The 15737-nt window shown below is 34.9% G+C and overlaps 1 protein-coding gene across 3 annotated transcripts in view; it reads right to left on the reverse strand.

Moving 5' to 3' along the window:
- The window catches only part of STAG1 (stromal antigen 1), a 342007-nt gene that overhangs the window by 25022 nt on the left and 301248 nt on the right, over positions 1–15737 (reverse strand). For all 3 annotated transcript variants that reach the window (XM_045539117.1, XM_045539119.1, XM_045539118.1), the window contains 3 exons: positions 8348–8440; positions 4336–4510; positions 1987–2126 (listed from right to left, as the gene is read on the reverse strand). In XM_045539117.1, the coding sequence (XP_045395073.1) occupies positions 1987–2126; positions 4336–4510; positions 8348–8440 (408 nt within the window). The remainder of the gene's footprint in view (positions 1–1986; positions 2127–4335; positions 4511–8347; positions 8441–15737) is intronic.

The following is a 15737-nucleotide window of genomic DNA, read 5'->3' on the forward strand; positions in this document are numbered from 1 at the left end:
TCTTCGCTGCTTGCATAAACAAGCTACCCTTAAGATGGCAAAACCGGCTGGGTGTGATGGCACATGCCTGTAATCCTAGCACTCTGGAGGCCAAGGCAGGAGGATTGCTCGAGCTCAGAAGTTCGAGACCAGCCTGAACAAGAGCAAGACCCCATCTCTACTAAAATGGAAAAATTAGCCGCATGTCATGGTGTGTGCCTGTAGTTCCAGCTACTTGAGCGGCTGAGATTAAGAAGATTGCTTGAGCTCAGGAGTTTGAGGTTGCAGTGAGCTATAATGACACCACTGCACTCTACCCAGGGTGACAGAGCAAGACTCTGTTTCAAAAAAAAAGATGGCAAAACTGTGTCGATAGTTTAGGAGCATATTTGTACTGCTTCTTGTTTGAGATATCATAAACAAAACTTATTCGAAATCGGATGTTTCATATTTAATGGCCTAATATATAAAAAGAGTAACATAAACACCTTAAGATGGAATTGAGATCCAGGTTTAGTGAGGAGATAATGAGAGCATCAAGTCATTCCAAAGGAATGTTTCTTAGGCTGGATGAATCATGTCCTAAGGAAACTAGCACAGATTATGGAACATTGTGCTCTTTAAGGAATGGAGAAAAATAGAAAAAATGCTAGAGGCAGATAGATAATAGTCCTAAATAAACAGAGACAGATAATCATAGTTCTAATTTTAGAAAGGGAAAGAAAGTCATATGGAAAATTAAACAGCGGTTCCCCCAAAATGCCTAGGATCTACCCTAGATATTCTCATTCAGGGAATTGGGAACATGTAATTTGGAATAATGCTCTAGATGACTGATGCAAAATCAGGATCAAGAATAACTATTCTGAACAATACATTAGTGAGCTTGATGCTGAATCTAAGACTACAGAATACATCATTAAAAGCAGTGCTTGTGAATACTTAGAAATGGTCACTAAGAGCAAGCAGAAGTTTACTAACATATCATGATATTTTCTTTTAGAAATGTTCAACAGGCAAATATCACAGTCTATCTGTGTATCAATAGTTTGGAAAATTCTTTCATGATTTCTTTGTAAACTAAATAGAGAAAAATGAGCCGAAACAGAACAAATAGCAGTTACTTTATTAATAATCTATAAGCTCCTTACTGCTGAAATCACGTCTTATTTAACACAGTCACTGCCACACTAGAAAAATAAATTTTTTTTCTTGGGGCCACGGTGTTTTATTAAGAAAGTAGAATAAAAACTTCAAAAACAAAATGATCCTTTCTAATTTACTGAAAAATTTGTTATTTTTTATTGTTTTCTATGCATGAGTTATATGCAACTTGAAAAACAGTTCTCGAGGCTCCTGAGGTGAAGAGATGTGTGAGTTACATATGCTTCACAACGCCCTGGGCGCAAAATTACCGTAAGTTAAATACAACTCACATGGCAGTTAATGTGTTAAACCTCTGGCTACCAGCACAGTGCTCACCACATGGCAGTTTTTCAGCAAAATATGATGAATTGGCTATACTATATCATAGCTGGAAATCGGACCATTCCCAAATATGGATGAAGATACAAGTAGATCAAATGGCACACACAGTACTCTGAATATGGGCAATACTGAATATTCTCTGTGATATAAGCACAAGGCAAATACAGGAAAACTGAGATGTGTTCAGTCCTATCTGTGCCTGTTAGGCCATACCATTAAGAAATCTGAGCACTGCTTTTTCAGAGGGTCAGGAACAAAATGGAGCTTATAAAAATGAAAACAGCCAGAAAGTGAGTATATTCTTTCATATAAATGCTAGGAACTCCTACTCAATGGAATTGATACAATGGCACAGACTAATAAAAAAACATATAAAAGAAATTTTTTCAGAAAATCATCCACATTACATAGATGAAAGCTATCAATTGTAGCTTCTGTCATCATCATCATCATTTCATTTTAATTGCAAATTTCTCTGCCATTTAGATGGAAGGAGAAAATAAGAATACGAAACTATACCTTCATGTAGTGTTTGAAAATGTCTGCAGCTGCATGCATGTCAACAATGTCATAAATGATAAGTTTGCTGAAAGCAGCAAGTAGATTCCTTCTTTTATGTAAGGCTTCAATTTTATTAGCTTCATCTTCTTCATCACCCTCTAACCACAGAAAATAAGTTAGTTATAAATTTTATCACTTTATTCAAGTAAAACAGTGCAAAAATCTGTATAATTGAAAACTAGGTTAATATTATAACTTCATAAATAGGTACAATTCAGTTACTGATGGGAGAAAAATCTTACACTGATTAATTATTTTGGGGTGCTGCATTTAGTTACACATTTATCAAACACTTAATAGGCACTAAAATTATCTTCTAGGGAGACCATCATAGCAAAGATTGAGTAAGATAAGCAAACAATATAGTTCTCCCCTCCATATCCACGAATGTGGAACCCTTGGATAGGGAGGGCTGACCGTACTATGCCATTTTACATAAGGGACTTGAGCATCCGTGGGGGTCCCTGAACCAATTCTTCATAGACACCAAAGGACAACTGTATAAAAAAATTGTTTTTCTGATACTTTTGTCATAATAGTAAGATATCTATTTACTTTAACATGCTGTCTTTTCTTATTTTAATATTCCTTATGTGCTAACATACTTCCACAGAGAAGAAATCTCTGAAAAATTTTAAGACACAGAAAAAATTTTCTTTTATAAAAATACTTGGGGGAGTAATGGAAATATATGAAGGAAATAATTTTAGTGCTTGTCCTAACCATGGTTACAGTATCAGATGAGAAATAAAATATTTTACAAACCATGTTGTGCACATATACATTTTTTTAAAAAAATCCTATCAAATACTTTCAAAACAAGCAGTGCTTCCTCCTCAAATCTTTTAGTTTCACACTCCACTGGGTTGCCTATTTCTTATTCTAGAAAAAATTTTCCAACAAGGCTTTGGATGATAACATTTGTTTCAGGCTCTGTACTGACACTCTCATGTCCTGGCCTGCTGTTCCTTGGGTGAGCTTTCTTCTCTTCTTCACATGTACATATTCATAAAAGAACTTACGCTGAATTTCTTTCTTTCCTTTCTACTAATTAGTACTGTTGTGAACCATCAGTGCTTTGAGAAGTTGGAAATCTTTTTGCTTAAGATAAGTGGCAGATAAATTTTGTCTCCTGACAAATATAACATAATATAATATAGACTCTAAAACACACTGTTTCACAGTCTAGTACTTTCTAAAATATTCTGTTAAGAATATTCTAATAGGCTGGGTGTGGTGGCTCACGCCTATAATCCTAGCACTCTGGGAGGCCGAGGCGGGTGGATTGTTTGAGCTCAGGAGTTCGAGACCAGCTTGAACAAGAGCAAGACCCCATCTCTACTAAAAATAGAAAGAAATTAGCTGGACAGCTAAAAAAAAATATATAGAAAAAAATTAGCCGGGCATGGTGGCGCATGCCTGTGGTCCCAGCTACTAGGGAGGCTGAGGCAGGAAGATTGCTTGAGCCCAGGAGTTTGAGTTTGCTGTGAGCCAAGCTGACACCACGGCACCCTAGCCTGGGCAAGAGTGAGACTCTGTCTCAAAAAAAGAAAAAAAATGAATATTCTAATAGCACCAAATATATCTGTGGATCGGACATGCTTTTTACATTATTTTAGAGAGCTTAATCATCTATTTGCAAATAACCTATTCTAAGTGACATTTATTTATAACTAATCATTAACAATTCAGTCTAATTTAGCTAACTTATTCTAGAGGCTCTGCACAATTTTGACTAGTGAGGTTTGATAATATTCTTTGAGCATTTAATATCTTACAGTTATATTTTGTTCATTTAAGTAATATACGATGACTACTGAGGAACAGAAAGGAAAGTGGATGCTTTCCCTTAAAAAAATTATGAACCTGGACAGTCAATTAGAAACATCTGTCCTTCATATACGTTTGTACATGTGGGAAATGACAAATGTACACAATTATTCATTATAGGATAGTTTATAGTAGCTAAAGATTGGAAACTAGCCATGTCAATCAGTGTAAGGTAGATTATATAAATTATGCTATGTCTACACAAAGAAATACTATGTAGCTGTTAGAAAAAGACTGAGGAAGCTTACTATGTCATGATAGGAAAAAATCTTTGAGGTACAAAGTTAAAGGAGGGAGACTTCACTACGTACATTTTTATTCCTGTTGGTTTCTGAATTACATGAATATATTACTATTAACTTTTTTAAAAGAAAGAAATCTCGCTAAGTTTTAGGATTGAATTTGATTTTTTTCCCCTACTATCTTTTGGGGTTAGTAAAACAAAATCAATATTGATAAGATGGTAGCTACACATACCCATACTCTGGTTCTCCTCATCTTGGTCAATGAAAACATGATCCATTACGAAACTGAGGAGTTCAGACTGGAGTCCAGTATCTGGATTAAACACCAAAGGCTGAAGGCCCTCTCTGCCACCTGTCATTAATTGGTGGCTAAAAATCATCAAAAGATCACAGAGTAACATGAAAGCCTGGAATGCAAAGGGAATTCATCAAAAAAATATTGTTCATCAACAAAATATTGTACAAATAAAGATATAACAAATCAATGTTAATGACAACATACCAAATCAAAACAATTCAATAGCAGTACCATATAACTATGTGGTTTAAATTTCCAAACTTAATAAAATTACTTTTTCTCATTAAAAGCTTGTCATATTTAAGATTTTCTCCCCTAATTATAATCTTTCACCTGGCTATATTAACTCAAAAATAGCTGATTAAGATATTTTGACTTGAACTTTTAAAAATGAGTTTAATACAACCCTTAAAATACCAAATTGATATAACAGATTATGACAGAGGTTAGAAATGAATTATATACTGTTTAATCAAATAATTAGCATAAGTTTTAAGACACATTATAATTTGACAAATTATAATGCCGTAATATAAATCTGTAAGCTCCTATTTGGGATTCTTTTTAAAAAATCTAATATAAAAAATTTCTAATACAGTCATGCACCCCATAACGACATTTTGGTCAATGATGGACTGCATATACATGACATTGGACCCATAAAATTATAATGGAACTTAAAAATTCCTATGGCCTGGTCACACAGTAGCTATGATGACCTCATAGTGCAATGTATAATTCATGTGTTTGTGGTGACGGTGGTGTAAACAAGTCTATTACACTGCCAGTCATATAAAAATATAATATATACAATTATGTGCAGTACCTAATACTTGATAATATATGACTATGTTACTGGTTTATATATTTACTATACTATACTTTTTATCATTATTTTAGAGTGTACTCCTTCAATGTATTAAGAAAAAGTTAACCCCAAGCCACAGGCAGGTCTTCAGGAGCTATTCCAGAAGAAGGCATTGTTATCATAGGAGATGAGCTCCATGTATGTCACTGCCCCTGAAGACCTTTCAGTGGGACAAGATGGGGCCATGGAAGACGGTGATACTGATGATCCTGACCCTGCATAGGTCTAGAGTAAAGTGTGTTTGTGTCTTAGTTTTCAACAAAAAAGTTTTAAAAAGTAAAAAAACAATTAAAAACAGGAAAAAGCTTATAGAATAAGGATATAAAGAAAAAATATTTTTGTACAGTTATACAATATGTTTAAGTGTTACATATAACAAGTGTCAAAGTTTAAAAAGTTTAAAAGTTACAGTAAGCTAAGGTTAATGTACTATTAAAAATTTTTTTTTATAAATTTACTATAGCCTAAGTGTACAGTGTTTATAAAGTTTACAGGAATATACAGTAATGTCCTAGGCTTTCACATTTACTCATCACTTACTCATTTACCCAGATCAACTTCCAGTCCTGCAAGTTCCGTTTGTGATAATGTATAGTGCAGGTATACCATTTTTTATCTTTGATACTATATTTTTACTATATCTTTCCTGTGTTTAGATATATAAATACTCACCCAGGGATGGGGAACGAGCTTTTCACTGAATCCAAATTTTACAGAACAAATCCTTTCTGTGAAGTTTGGGTTTGGTTGAGGAGCCACACCTGGGGATCTGAAGGGCCACATATACCCTTGAGGCTGCTGGTTCCCCACTGCTAGAGGTGTACAGTAGGCTATACCATCTAGGTTTGTATAAGTACACTCTATGATGTTCACACAATGATGAAATCACCTACTGCTGCATTTCTCAGAATGTATCCCTGTCGTTAAGTGATGCATGACCATAAGAGACCATTCATATAAAAACCAGTATCCAAAAGCCTCCCAACAAATTTAATCATATTATTGAACTTTCAACACATTTCCTGAAAGATAAAGTAGTACAAGTATGTTGCCAAATTTGCTCTATTTAATGGGTTGGGTGAAAGATTCCATTGTGGGTTAACAGAGGGCTTACATCTTAGAACAATCCACCTACCCCCCACCCAAACTTGATTTCTATGGAAAACACAATTGTGGCATTTATTTGGGGACAGTTGTATACCTGGCTGTCCAACTCCAGCAAGAATCATGGCAGTTCATGCTTTGACTGCACAACCATGAAATACATTAAGATATTTAGGAAGAGCCATTTGAAAAGAAGGGGGAGCATAAAGAGAATCTACAGGTATATTTTTTAACCAGGCCATAGTTTTGGATATAACCAAGCAGGTCTGATGCAGAAACAGTAGATTTTTTGGCTTAAATGGCCAGAGCTGGGTACTTCTAGACAGTAGGGGTGGGGTTCTGAAGATCTACAGCATAAAGTTTAGGAAATATAATCTGTTTCCCCTTTAAATGCTGATAACCCAACAAAGAAGAGACCTGTGACAACATATTTTTAAGAAAAAGAAATAACAAAGGACAAGTAATACTGTAGCTTTTAATTAGACTCTTTTTCTAGCCCAATATTAAAATAAGAAATAGGTGTATTCTGTTTTATACAAAAGTACTCTTTAATACGACAATATAATTAAAGAAAAAAAATCACATCATGGAAACAGTACTTCCCTGGCCCACCCTGACCTTCTTTGGGCTATGCCCCTCCCTCTTTAAGGGGTAAGCAATCTGTTGGACCAATAGGCTATGCCTACCTGCTTACTAAACCATACTTCTACACTATTGTCCAAGTACAGGGGCTCAAGGATTCCTTGGCCTAACAACAGTCCTGATCCTCTTTTTAAGCCCTGCAAAGGCCTCTTCCCTAGGTATACTGCATCTCCAGCGTGTATACTTCTAGGCCCCAGGGTAGTCAAGAGGGAGCTGTTTGGGTGGGTAGTATTGACAGACTTTCGATATGTGGGCTGAAGTGTTCACATACATGTGTGAGCATTACTGGTATGTGAAGGAGCTGAAGATTAGATGGTAAGAGGATAGGCCATAGTTCAGCTCCCTAAACTGTCAATGTTTTTGGTACAGAATTCTTAGGAGTCAAGCACTCTAAATTTCAAGCTGGCCTTTCGGTTGGTAAGAGTATACTTGTCAAAAGACAGAATGTATTTTGTTTTGCTTTATTTAGAGACAGGGTCTTGCTCTGTCGCCTGGACTGGAGTGTAGTAGCCTGATCAAAGCTCACTGTAATCTTGAATTCTTGGGCTCAAGCGATTCTCCTGCCTCAGCCTCCTGACTAGCTGGACTACAGGTGTGTTCCATCACACACGGCTAATTTTTTAAAAAAATTTTTTGGCCAGGTGCGGTGGCTCACGCCTGTAATCCTAGCACTCTGGGAGGCTGAGGCGGGCGGATCGCTCAAGGTCAGGAGTTCGAGACCAGCCTCAGCAAGAGCGAGACCCTGTCTCTACTAAAAAACAAATAGAAACAAATTATCTGGCCAACTAAAAATATATATAGAAAAAATTAGCCGGGCATGGTGGCGCATACCTGTAGTCCCAGCTACTCGGGAGCCTGAGGCAGTAGGATCGCTTTAGCCCAGGAGTTTGAGGTTGCTGTGAGCTAGGCTGACGCCACGGCACTCACTCTAGCCCGGGCAACAGAGCAAGACTCTGTCTCAAAAAAAAAAAAAAAAAAAAAAAATTTTTGCAGCGAAGAGTCTCACTATGTTGCCCAGGCTGGTCTTGAACTCCTGGCCTCAAGCAGTCCTCCTGCTTCAGCCTCCCAAAGTGCTGGGATTACAGATGTGAGCTGCTGGGCCCGGCTGAATGTATTTTATATAACAAGTTTGTCAGCCTGCTTTATGACATATTTACATCTACACTCTTGTCCCAGGTCCCATAAATGTTGGGAATGGACATGTATGCTAAGAACTGCCATAAAAAATTACATTTTTACAAAAAATTTGTAAAAAATTACATTAGTGAAATTACTATTCACTAATGCTTTTGAGTTGTTTTTATTAAGAGCTATTAACTGATAATTTCTTACCTGTTCTTTCACTGGAGTATTAACATTAGATAGGCACTGTTGGCAAACAGCCAAAAACGATTTCACTGTTTTTCTCAATACCAACAAATCCTCCTGTAAGACATTCAAATTTTCAAACATGAGTTACAATATCCTAGACAACTGATCCATAGGAAATAATACATTGAAAATAGCCAAATTGGTTTATTGTCAAGGAAATTTGCAAAACCAAATTTGCTGTTGGGAACCATTTGGTATAGCCATTTCTTCATTATCTGTCCTAACAGAAGGGGCAGCAAAACTGACAATCTCAAACACTCAGTTCTGCTTAGCTATGGAATGCTTAGTATGATTGCTCCCAACAGATTTTCCTTTATAAATATGGTTTACTTAGGGTGACATTGATAAAAATAACTTAAGCAACAAATGTGTCCTGAACTTCTCCCATATATCTCAGCAGTCTACAAAATGTTAGAGGAAGAAAGATAAATTTAAGATAGGGTCCATGCCCTCAAAGAGTTAACATTCTAGCAGACAGACCGATTAGAGAGATTAAGTGTTCACATTTATTGTATTTACTCTAATTGTAGTAGATTGAGTTGAGTTAGAAGACCCTTTATAGGAAGATGGGCTTTAATATAAGATTGGATAGATAAACAGGATTTAATTAGATGGCTAGATAATATCCCATATAGAACAACATTTACAACATATAAAAGGAAATTTAAATTTATTGAGTACCTACAGCATGTCAGGCACTGGTTTAAGGCTTACATATAGATTCTAAGAAGTAGTCATTATTAGCAAGAGAATGAAACCAGGACTGTCTGATATTAGAATTCATATTCTTCTCACTGACTAATGAATGAGTAAGATAAATGCTGAGCAAAGGCTGATGTACATAGAAACTACTTTGAAAAGTATTCTATTAAACTAAAATTCTTTAAGCCACTCTATTTTATACAGATGACAGCACTTAATTCCTTTTCGAGATCTTCATATCTCAAATAATAATACTTCAAAAATTATACATGTTTTCTTTTGCTAATGTAAGTGCAGTATTTGGAAGAAGAAATGAGCTCATTTTGTGCAGAACAGTAAAAATGATACCCTCTTGAGAACCTTTAATGTTTTGCAGATGAACATCTATCCAATAATCAAACATCAACAGTCCTTGAACTTCTTTAAACATTCACAATGCATTGAGGGAAACAGAGGAGAGAACAGGCAACTGCAATATAGTGTAAGGAGTGCTATGGTGGGAGAGAGCACGAACCCTGTGTTGGAAAATCTAACTAAAAGTCAAAAGTAGTCACGGCAAGGTTCCCAAATAATATAACATGTAAGCTGAGACCTGAAGGACAAAAATTATCTAGCTATAAAAAAGGGTATTCCAGATAGGGCTCAGATGTTCAAAAGCTTGGAGGTGCTTTTGAGGAACTGTTAATTTATTACAGCTAAGGCATAAATAGGGGAGAGAGTGACAAGAAAAAGCTAAAGAGGAAAATAGGATCCATTTCCACTTCCGTGGAAGACCATTTAAAATGCCATGTTACATCAATTGGATATTATGCTGATGGCAATAAGGAACTACTAAAGAAGTAGTTTTACCATGGGAGTGCTAACATATTGTGTAAAAGAATCATATTCTAAACACAATAGAGAATGATGTGAAATAGGCCATTTAAGAGTAGATACAATCTTTTGTTGAGAGTTTATTATGTACCAAGTACTGTGTTCTAAGGATCAAAAATTTAAATCTCACAATCACCCTATGAAGTCAGTGGGAATACTCCTATTTTACAGACAAGGAAACTGGTATTCAGAGCACCCACAGATTCTAAGTGACAGTAAGGATCCAAACCTAGGGCTGTATGACTTTAAAATTCATGTTCTGAATCATTATCCTGTATTTTCTTACATATTAACGAAGGCCATAGGAATAATATAGAATGAGGGCCCGAAAATAAAATGTTAGCAGTAAAGATGTGAACAGATGCAGGATAAATTAAACCAGTAAAATGGATAGAATTTAGGGAGTAATTGAGGTAGAGGCTGTTGATTACTCCTAAATTTCTAGGTAGTCAGTCACCTCTTAGATGTATTGTGGTACAAGTCACCAAAATAAGAAACAGGAACAAATGCAGTTAGCAGTTCAGTTTTAGAGACAATGATTTTGAGATCCTTAAAAGATATCCTGGAGATGTCTAGTAGGCAGTTGGATGTATGAGTTCAAAGCCTAGGGAAAGAATCTGAGCAAGAATAAAGATTTGCGAGTCCTCAGCATTTAGATGGCAACAGAAGTGATGAAAAGTGGATGAAACTGCTCAAGGAGAATATGTAGAAAAAGGTGACAAGTAACCTGCGGAACACCAAAATTTAAAAGAAGAAGTCTAAGAAATGATCTGAGGAATAGGAATAAAACCAGGAAAATATGGCATCCAGAGGTAAGAAAACACTTAAAATGAATAGAGTAACTAATAATGACAAGTGCCACAGAGAGATAAGACAGATAAGGATTAGAAAGTGCCCCAGGGATAAAGTAATTATGAAGCTGTGGGTGGCCTTGGTGAGAGCACTATCAATGGAGTTATGAGTCCTAAAGTTAAGATTGTAATGTGTTGAAAGGAAAGTAAGAAGTCAACCCTTTCAAAAAAGTAGAGTCAGAGAAAAATAAGATGACTACTGGAGAAATCTTTTGAGGTTAAGGAAGGATTTTTTTGTCATTGTTCATCTTTTTAATACAAAAGATTTGAGAATGTTTGCTGAATGACTGAAAGAATAAAAAACATGCAATGCTATTAACTAGGTATGTTATCTGAGAGAAATTATTTTACATCTCAGGATTAAAGATTCTTAAAATCTCTAAAGAAGAGGGTTGAACTAGGTATTCTGGGGTTCTGTATCATTCTGTGATTGTGCTGAATTAACTCCAGGGAATTCAAATGAGACCAGGTAACTGCAAATTGGTAAACCTCCTAGTATTCAAAGGATGAATGTTTACTGTTCCATCACTAGTATCTAGAATAGTGCCTGGCATATGGCAGGTGTTTAACACATTAACTGCCATGTGAGTTGTATTTAACTCATGCTAGTTTTGAGCTCAAGGCCTCATGAAGCAAAACCTGGGCAAAACCCTGCAGTTGGTTTGTGAAAATTTTACTTGTTGATGTTCTTATTGTTGCAATTAATATTGACATTTAATTCTAAAAAAGTGGATTAAATGAATAGAAGTCAATAAATTTCATTTCTCTATTTATGTTTACCTTTAAATTACACTTAAGCCTGACAAGAAAAACATTTTACCCTTATCAACTATTTTTCAAGTTTTCACATGACTTATTTCCAAGTTTCTACTTTTTAATTGAAAAAAACCAACAAATTTTTCATTAAATTAGAAAGGATCATTTTGTTTTAGAAGTTTTTATTCTATTTTCGTAATAAAACACTGTGGCCCCAAGGAAAAAATTTTTTTTCCTAGTGTGGTAGTCAATGTGTTAATATTTACTGAATGAAATATCAGTATACTTAAAACGGATGATACTACAATCCTAGGGGTAACTGTGTTCATTCCATCAAACAATAAATAATTATTGTTTTTAAAAAGATGATGCAGGGAGATATTAATGCTCTTTTATTCCCTTAGATTTCTTGATTAGTATGTAAGGAAGTCATCTAGAGAATCAGCTATCTTTGGAGTTGGAGGCAAGAGATTCCTTTAAAGGTAAATCATAAAGCAAATGTGTATTATGTAAAATGATTACTTTCCAATACATTTGAAGAATTGTAAATTTAATATCACAAAGCAATCTACTGATGGACTTAACTACTAATAGTATTTTAAGAAGAAACTGGAAATGTGAAGAAACCAAGGAAATAGAAGTCAAAGCCTTCTTTAGCAATAAAATTTGGCCTAGAATTGGATGCAACCTTAATATTATTTGAGTGCTCAAGAAGGTTAATTTAATTGTAACTAGTTACATTCCCCTGAGAGAATTATAAATTTAGGTAAACAGGCACAGATGTTGTATACTTAACAGAGTTGGCTAATCTCATATAGTATTTTCCTTTTGAACAGTTGGGAACAGAATTTAGGTTCTTGAGGATTTCAGAACTCAGTGCTTTTTATGTATCCCACTTCATGATGTTGGCATTTTACTACATTTCTTTTGATTTACATAGCTGGAATTCTGATTTCCAAGACTGTGATTTTGCTCAACTTGAGGCAGGTTGCCATTACTGGGCTATTCTATAGTAACTATCTCTAGAAATTTTCCAGGCGTGAAATCACGATTTTAAAAGAAGTTCAGGATTTGCCTGTTTAGAACTCCAGTATTAAGATAACAAGTCTTAGAGTGGGCTTTACTCTTAATGCCCTTTGAAGAACAACAGTAGATGATATTCTAAAGAAAAAGAAAAAATAAGAAAAAAGAAATATAAAAAGATTCTGAACATGGCAAATAACAAGGGCTTGTTCTAAATAGCAAAATAGCACATTTAACTTGGAAATACTTTAAAATATAAATCACTGGTTGTTTTTTAATTTGAAAAAACTTTGTTAACATTTCTTATATTCTGGATATCTTCACCTCTCTCCTGTTAAAATTGTAATTCATTATGAAAAAAATTAAATATGTTTAACTTACATTGAATAAATAAGAGCATTTTATATGTAGTGTTTCATTTTTTTCTGGGCCAGAATACAATAATAATAAAAGTTAACGTTTATTGGCACTATGTGGCAGGCATTAATCTGTATTTCACAGATTAACAACTAATCCTCACAATTTTGATGATTATTGATATTATCACCTCCATTTTACATATGAAGAAACAGGAACAGAGATGTTAAGTGCCAGGCCCAAAGACACACAGCTAGGAAGTGGCAGAGTAAATTATCCAAAGCAATCTGCCTCCAGACTATGCTCTTAACCATTTTGTTATAATGACTCTTTAATATGTGAAGATTAATATGCGGGGACTTGCAGAGATAGGCAGCAATATGGAAGTAAGAAATTTGAAACTTGGAATACTAAAAAATATATGTATATATCTAAAACATATATCACATATATACACATATAGCGCCAGTAAACCCAATAGGCACTGCAACATAATAATCCAAGAACAAGATACACTGCTTATAAAGACTGTAATTTTTTTTTAAATTTCAGCATATTATGGGGGTACAAAGGTTTAGGTTATGTATATTGCCCTTGCCCCCCCAAAAGACTGTAATTTTAAGAAACTAAAACACAATGGAGTTTTACTTAAATAAATCCCCTTTCTAGCTAGAGGAGAAGACCTGGATTATAGGGGTGGGAACTGAAGGTAAAGAGTGAAGAGGGGAGTAAACTATCTTATTTTATCTTCTTTCTCTTAGTCCATATAAACTGTATATGGTACTTATATTGGTGTTTTCTTTCAAATTTTTTTTCCCTAAATGAAACCAATATTTTATTTTATTTTCAGAAAGCAACTTGGCATCAAAAGCACTTTTTCTTACAGTAGCTGTGTAAAGGAATTTAGTTGGGTCAGGCAATAAGATCATACTGAGATTTAAATCACGATATCCTAGTTATATTTTCTATCCATTTTGCAAGTAGCTACATTAGACTGGCTAAGGTTTTTTGCTTCCTGATAGAGCTAGTGAAATCAAGAATTAGAAGACTGAAACCTTCTTATGTCCAAATATAAAAGGGCAAAATAGTTTCAATTTATCAGCGATCTATTGACAAAGAGGAGAAATCTCTTTTGATGTATTAAGATGATGTTTTTAAACTACACTCTGATCAGCAAGATCTCCATAACAAAGAACCCCAAATAAGGAAGGCACAATTAAGATGGTGAATTTATCATATAAGTTGTATTAGAAAGAAACTTTCCTAAAGGCACAAAGGCTCACATTTGACATCTTAGGAAGAAAAAAAAGATCTTAAATGTAGACTGTCCCACAACAGCCAACTATCTCAATATGATTATAGCCAGTGAGGAAAGGTAAAGGTAAGAATTAATTCCCAGACACACACATACATACAGATTTTAAATGGATGATTCCTTTTTATTTTGTATCACAATTTTATGTGACTAGTGGAAGACCAAATTTAGTCATCCTTTTACCCACAGCTATAAAATATCATTAAGCCAAAAAATGAAGCCACAGAAAAACTAGTAAACACATAAAACTAGTTCAATATTATCTGACAAACATACATTTTTGGAATAAAAAGGAGTAAAACAAAGAACTAGCCCAGATCAAAGATCTCAGAATATGAAAATAAAGCCTGCTAAGAATTTTGCAATTAATTTTTATGATGAAAAACAGTTACAAAACTAAACTTCTACTTACCCATAATAGGCAAATAGAGTTTTCTAACTCACAAAGTCTGGTAAACAAGACCAAGGGGTTACTTTATTAGGCCAGGGGTTGGAAAACTTTTTGTGTTAAGGATCAGACAGTAAATATTTTAGGCTTTGCAAGCCATAATCTGTATCCCAACTACTTAACTCTTCCATTGTAGCATGAAAGCAGCCAGAGACAGTATATAAAGGAATGAGCATGGCTGTGTTCTAATAAAACTTTATTTATAAAAACAGATGTATGGTCTGATTTGGCCTGTGGACTGTAGTTTGCTAAGCTTGTACTGGACTATAAAGCTCTTTGGAGACAAACTGTGTCATGTTTCTTAGTACCTAGAAAAGTAACCAATATATAACAAGGCTCATTAAATTATTTTTAACCTGAACTGTCATTTATCCACATTACATATAAAACCGAGAGAACTCCAGTCACTCACTTGGAATAAGTGACAAATAGAACAAGACTGAAAAGATCCTACCATTGTGGTGAGGTAAACCTTATACTACATCTCTGAAACTGCTTTCTTATATGGGTAATCACTACTAGTATCTTTCTTGGGGGGGGGTGCAACTTTTGTGAATATACAATAAAACAACTATTGCATATTTAAACCCCAAATGTAATACCTAGTTTTCAGTGTTGTTGCTGTTCTTGGCGATCTGAATCCCCACCTGCTGACTCCTGCCATTGCCTCAAAGGCTAATCCACTTATGATCCAGGAACCCTTAAGCTGCCTACTGTAGTTCCAAAGGATCTTCTGATTTCTCTTTCCTGCAGTGTACAAAGATGAAGGAAGCTAAAGAAGGAGTCAGAGGAACAGGGGAAAAGTAGTGACTGTTAGGACCAAAGTGAGAGACTTGATTCCCAAATTATCCCAAATATTTAGATGGAGGACAAAATCTACCATGTGTTTCTCAAATCTACACTAGCTATTGAGCATGTTTATATACACCCATAGCCTCAGACATTAGTTCATTTAGTATCAACTCTTGGTTTTGGTGGGGGAGAGGATAGGAAAGCAAAGACTAGAACTGAAATTTAATGCCAATA

This window comes from Lemur catta, chromosome 1 (assembly GCF_020740605.2).
Source record: "Lemur catta isolate mLemCat1 chromosome 1, mLemCat1.pri, whole genome shotgun sequence".
NCBI lineage: Eukaryota > Metazoa > Chordata > Mammalia > Primates > Lemuridae > Lemur > Lemur catta.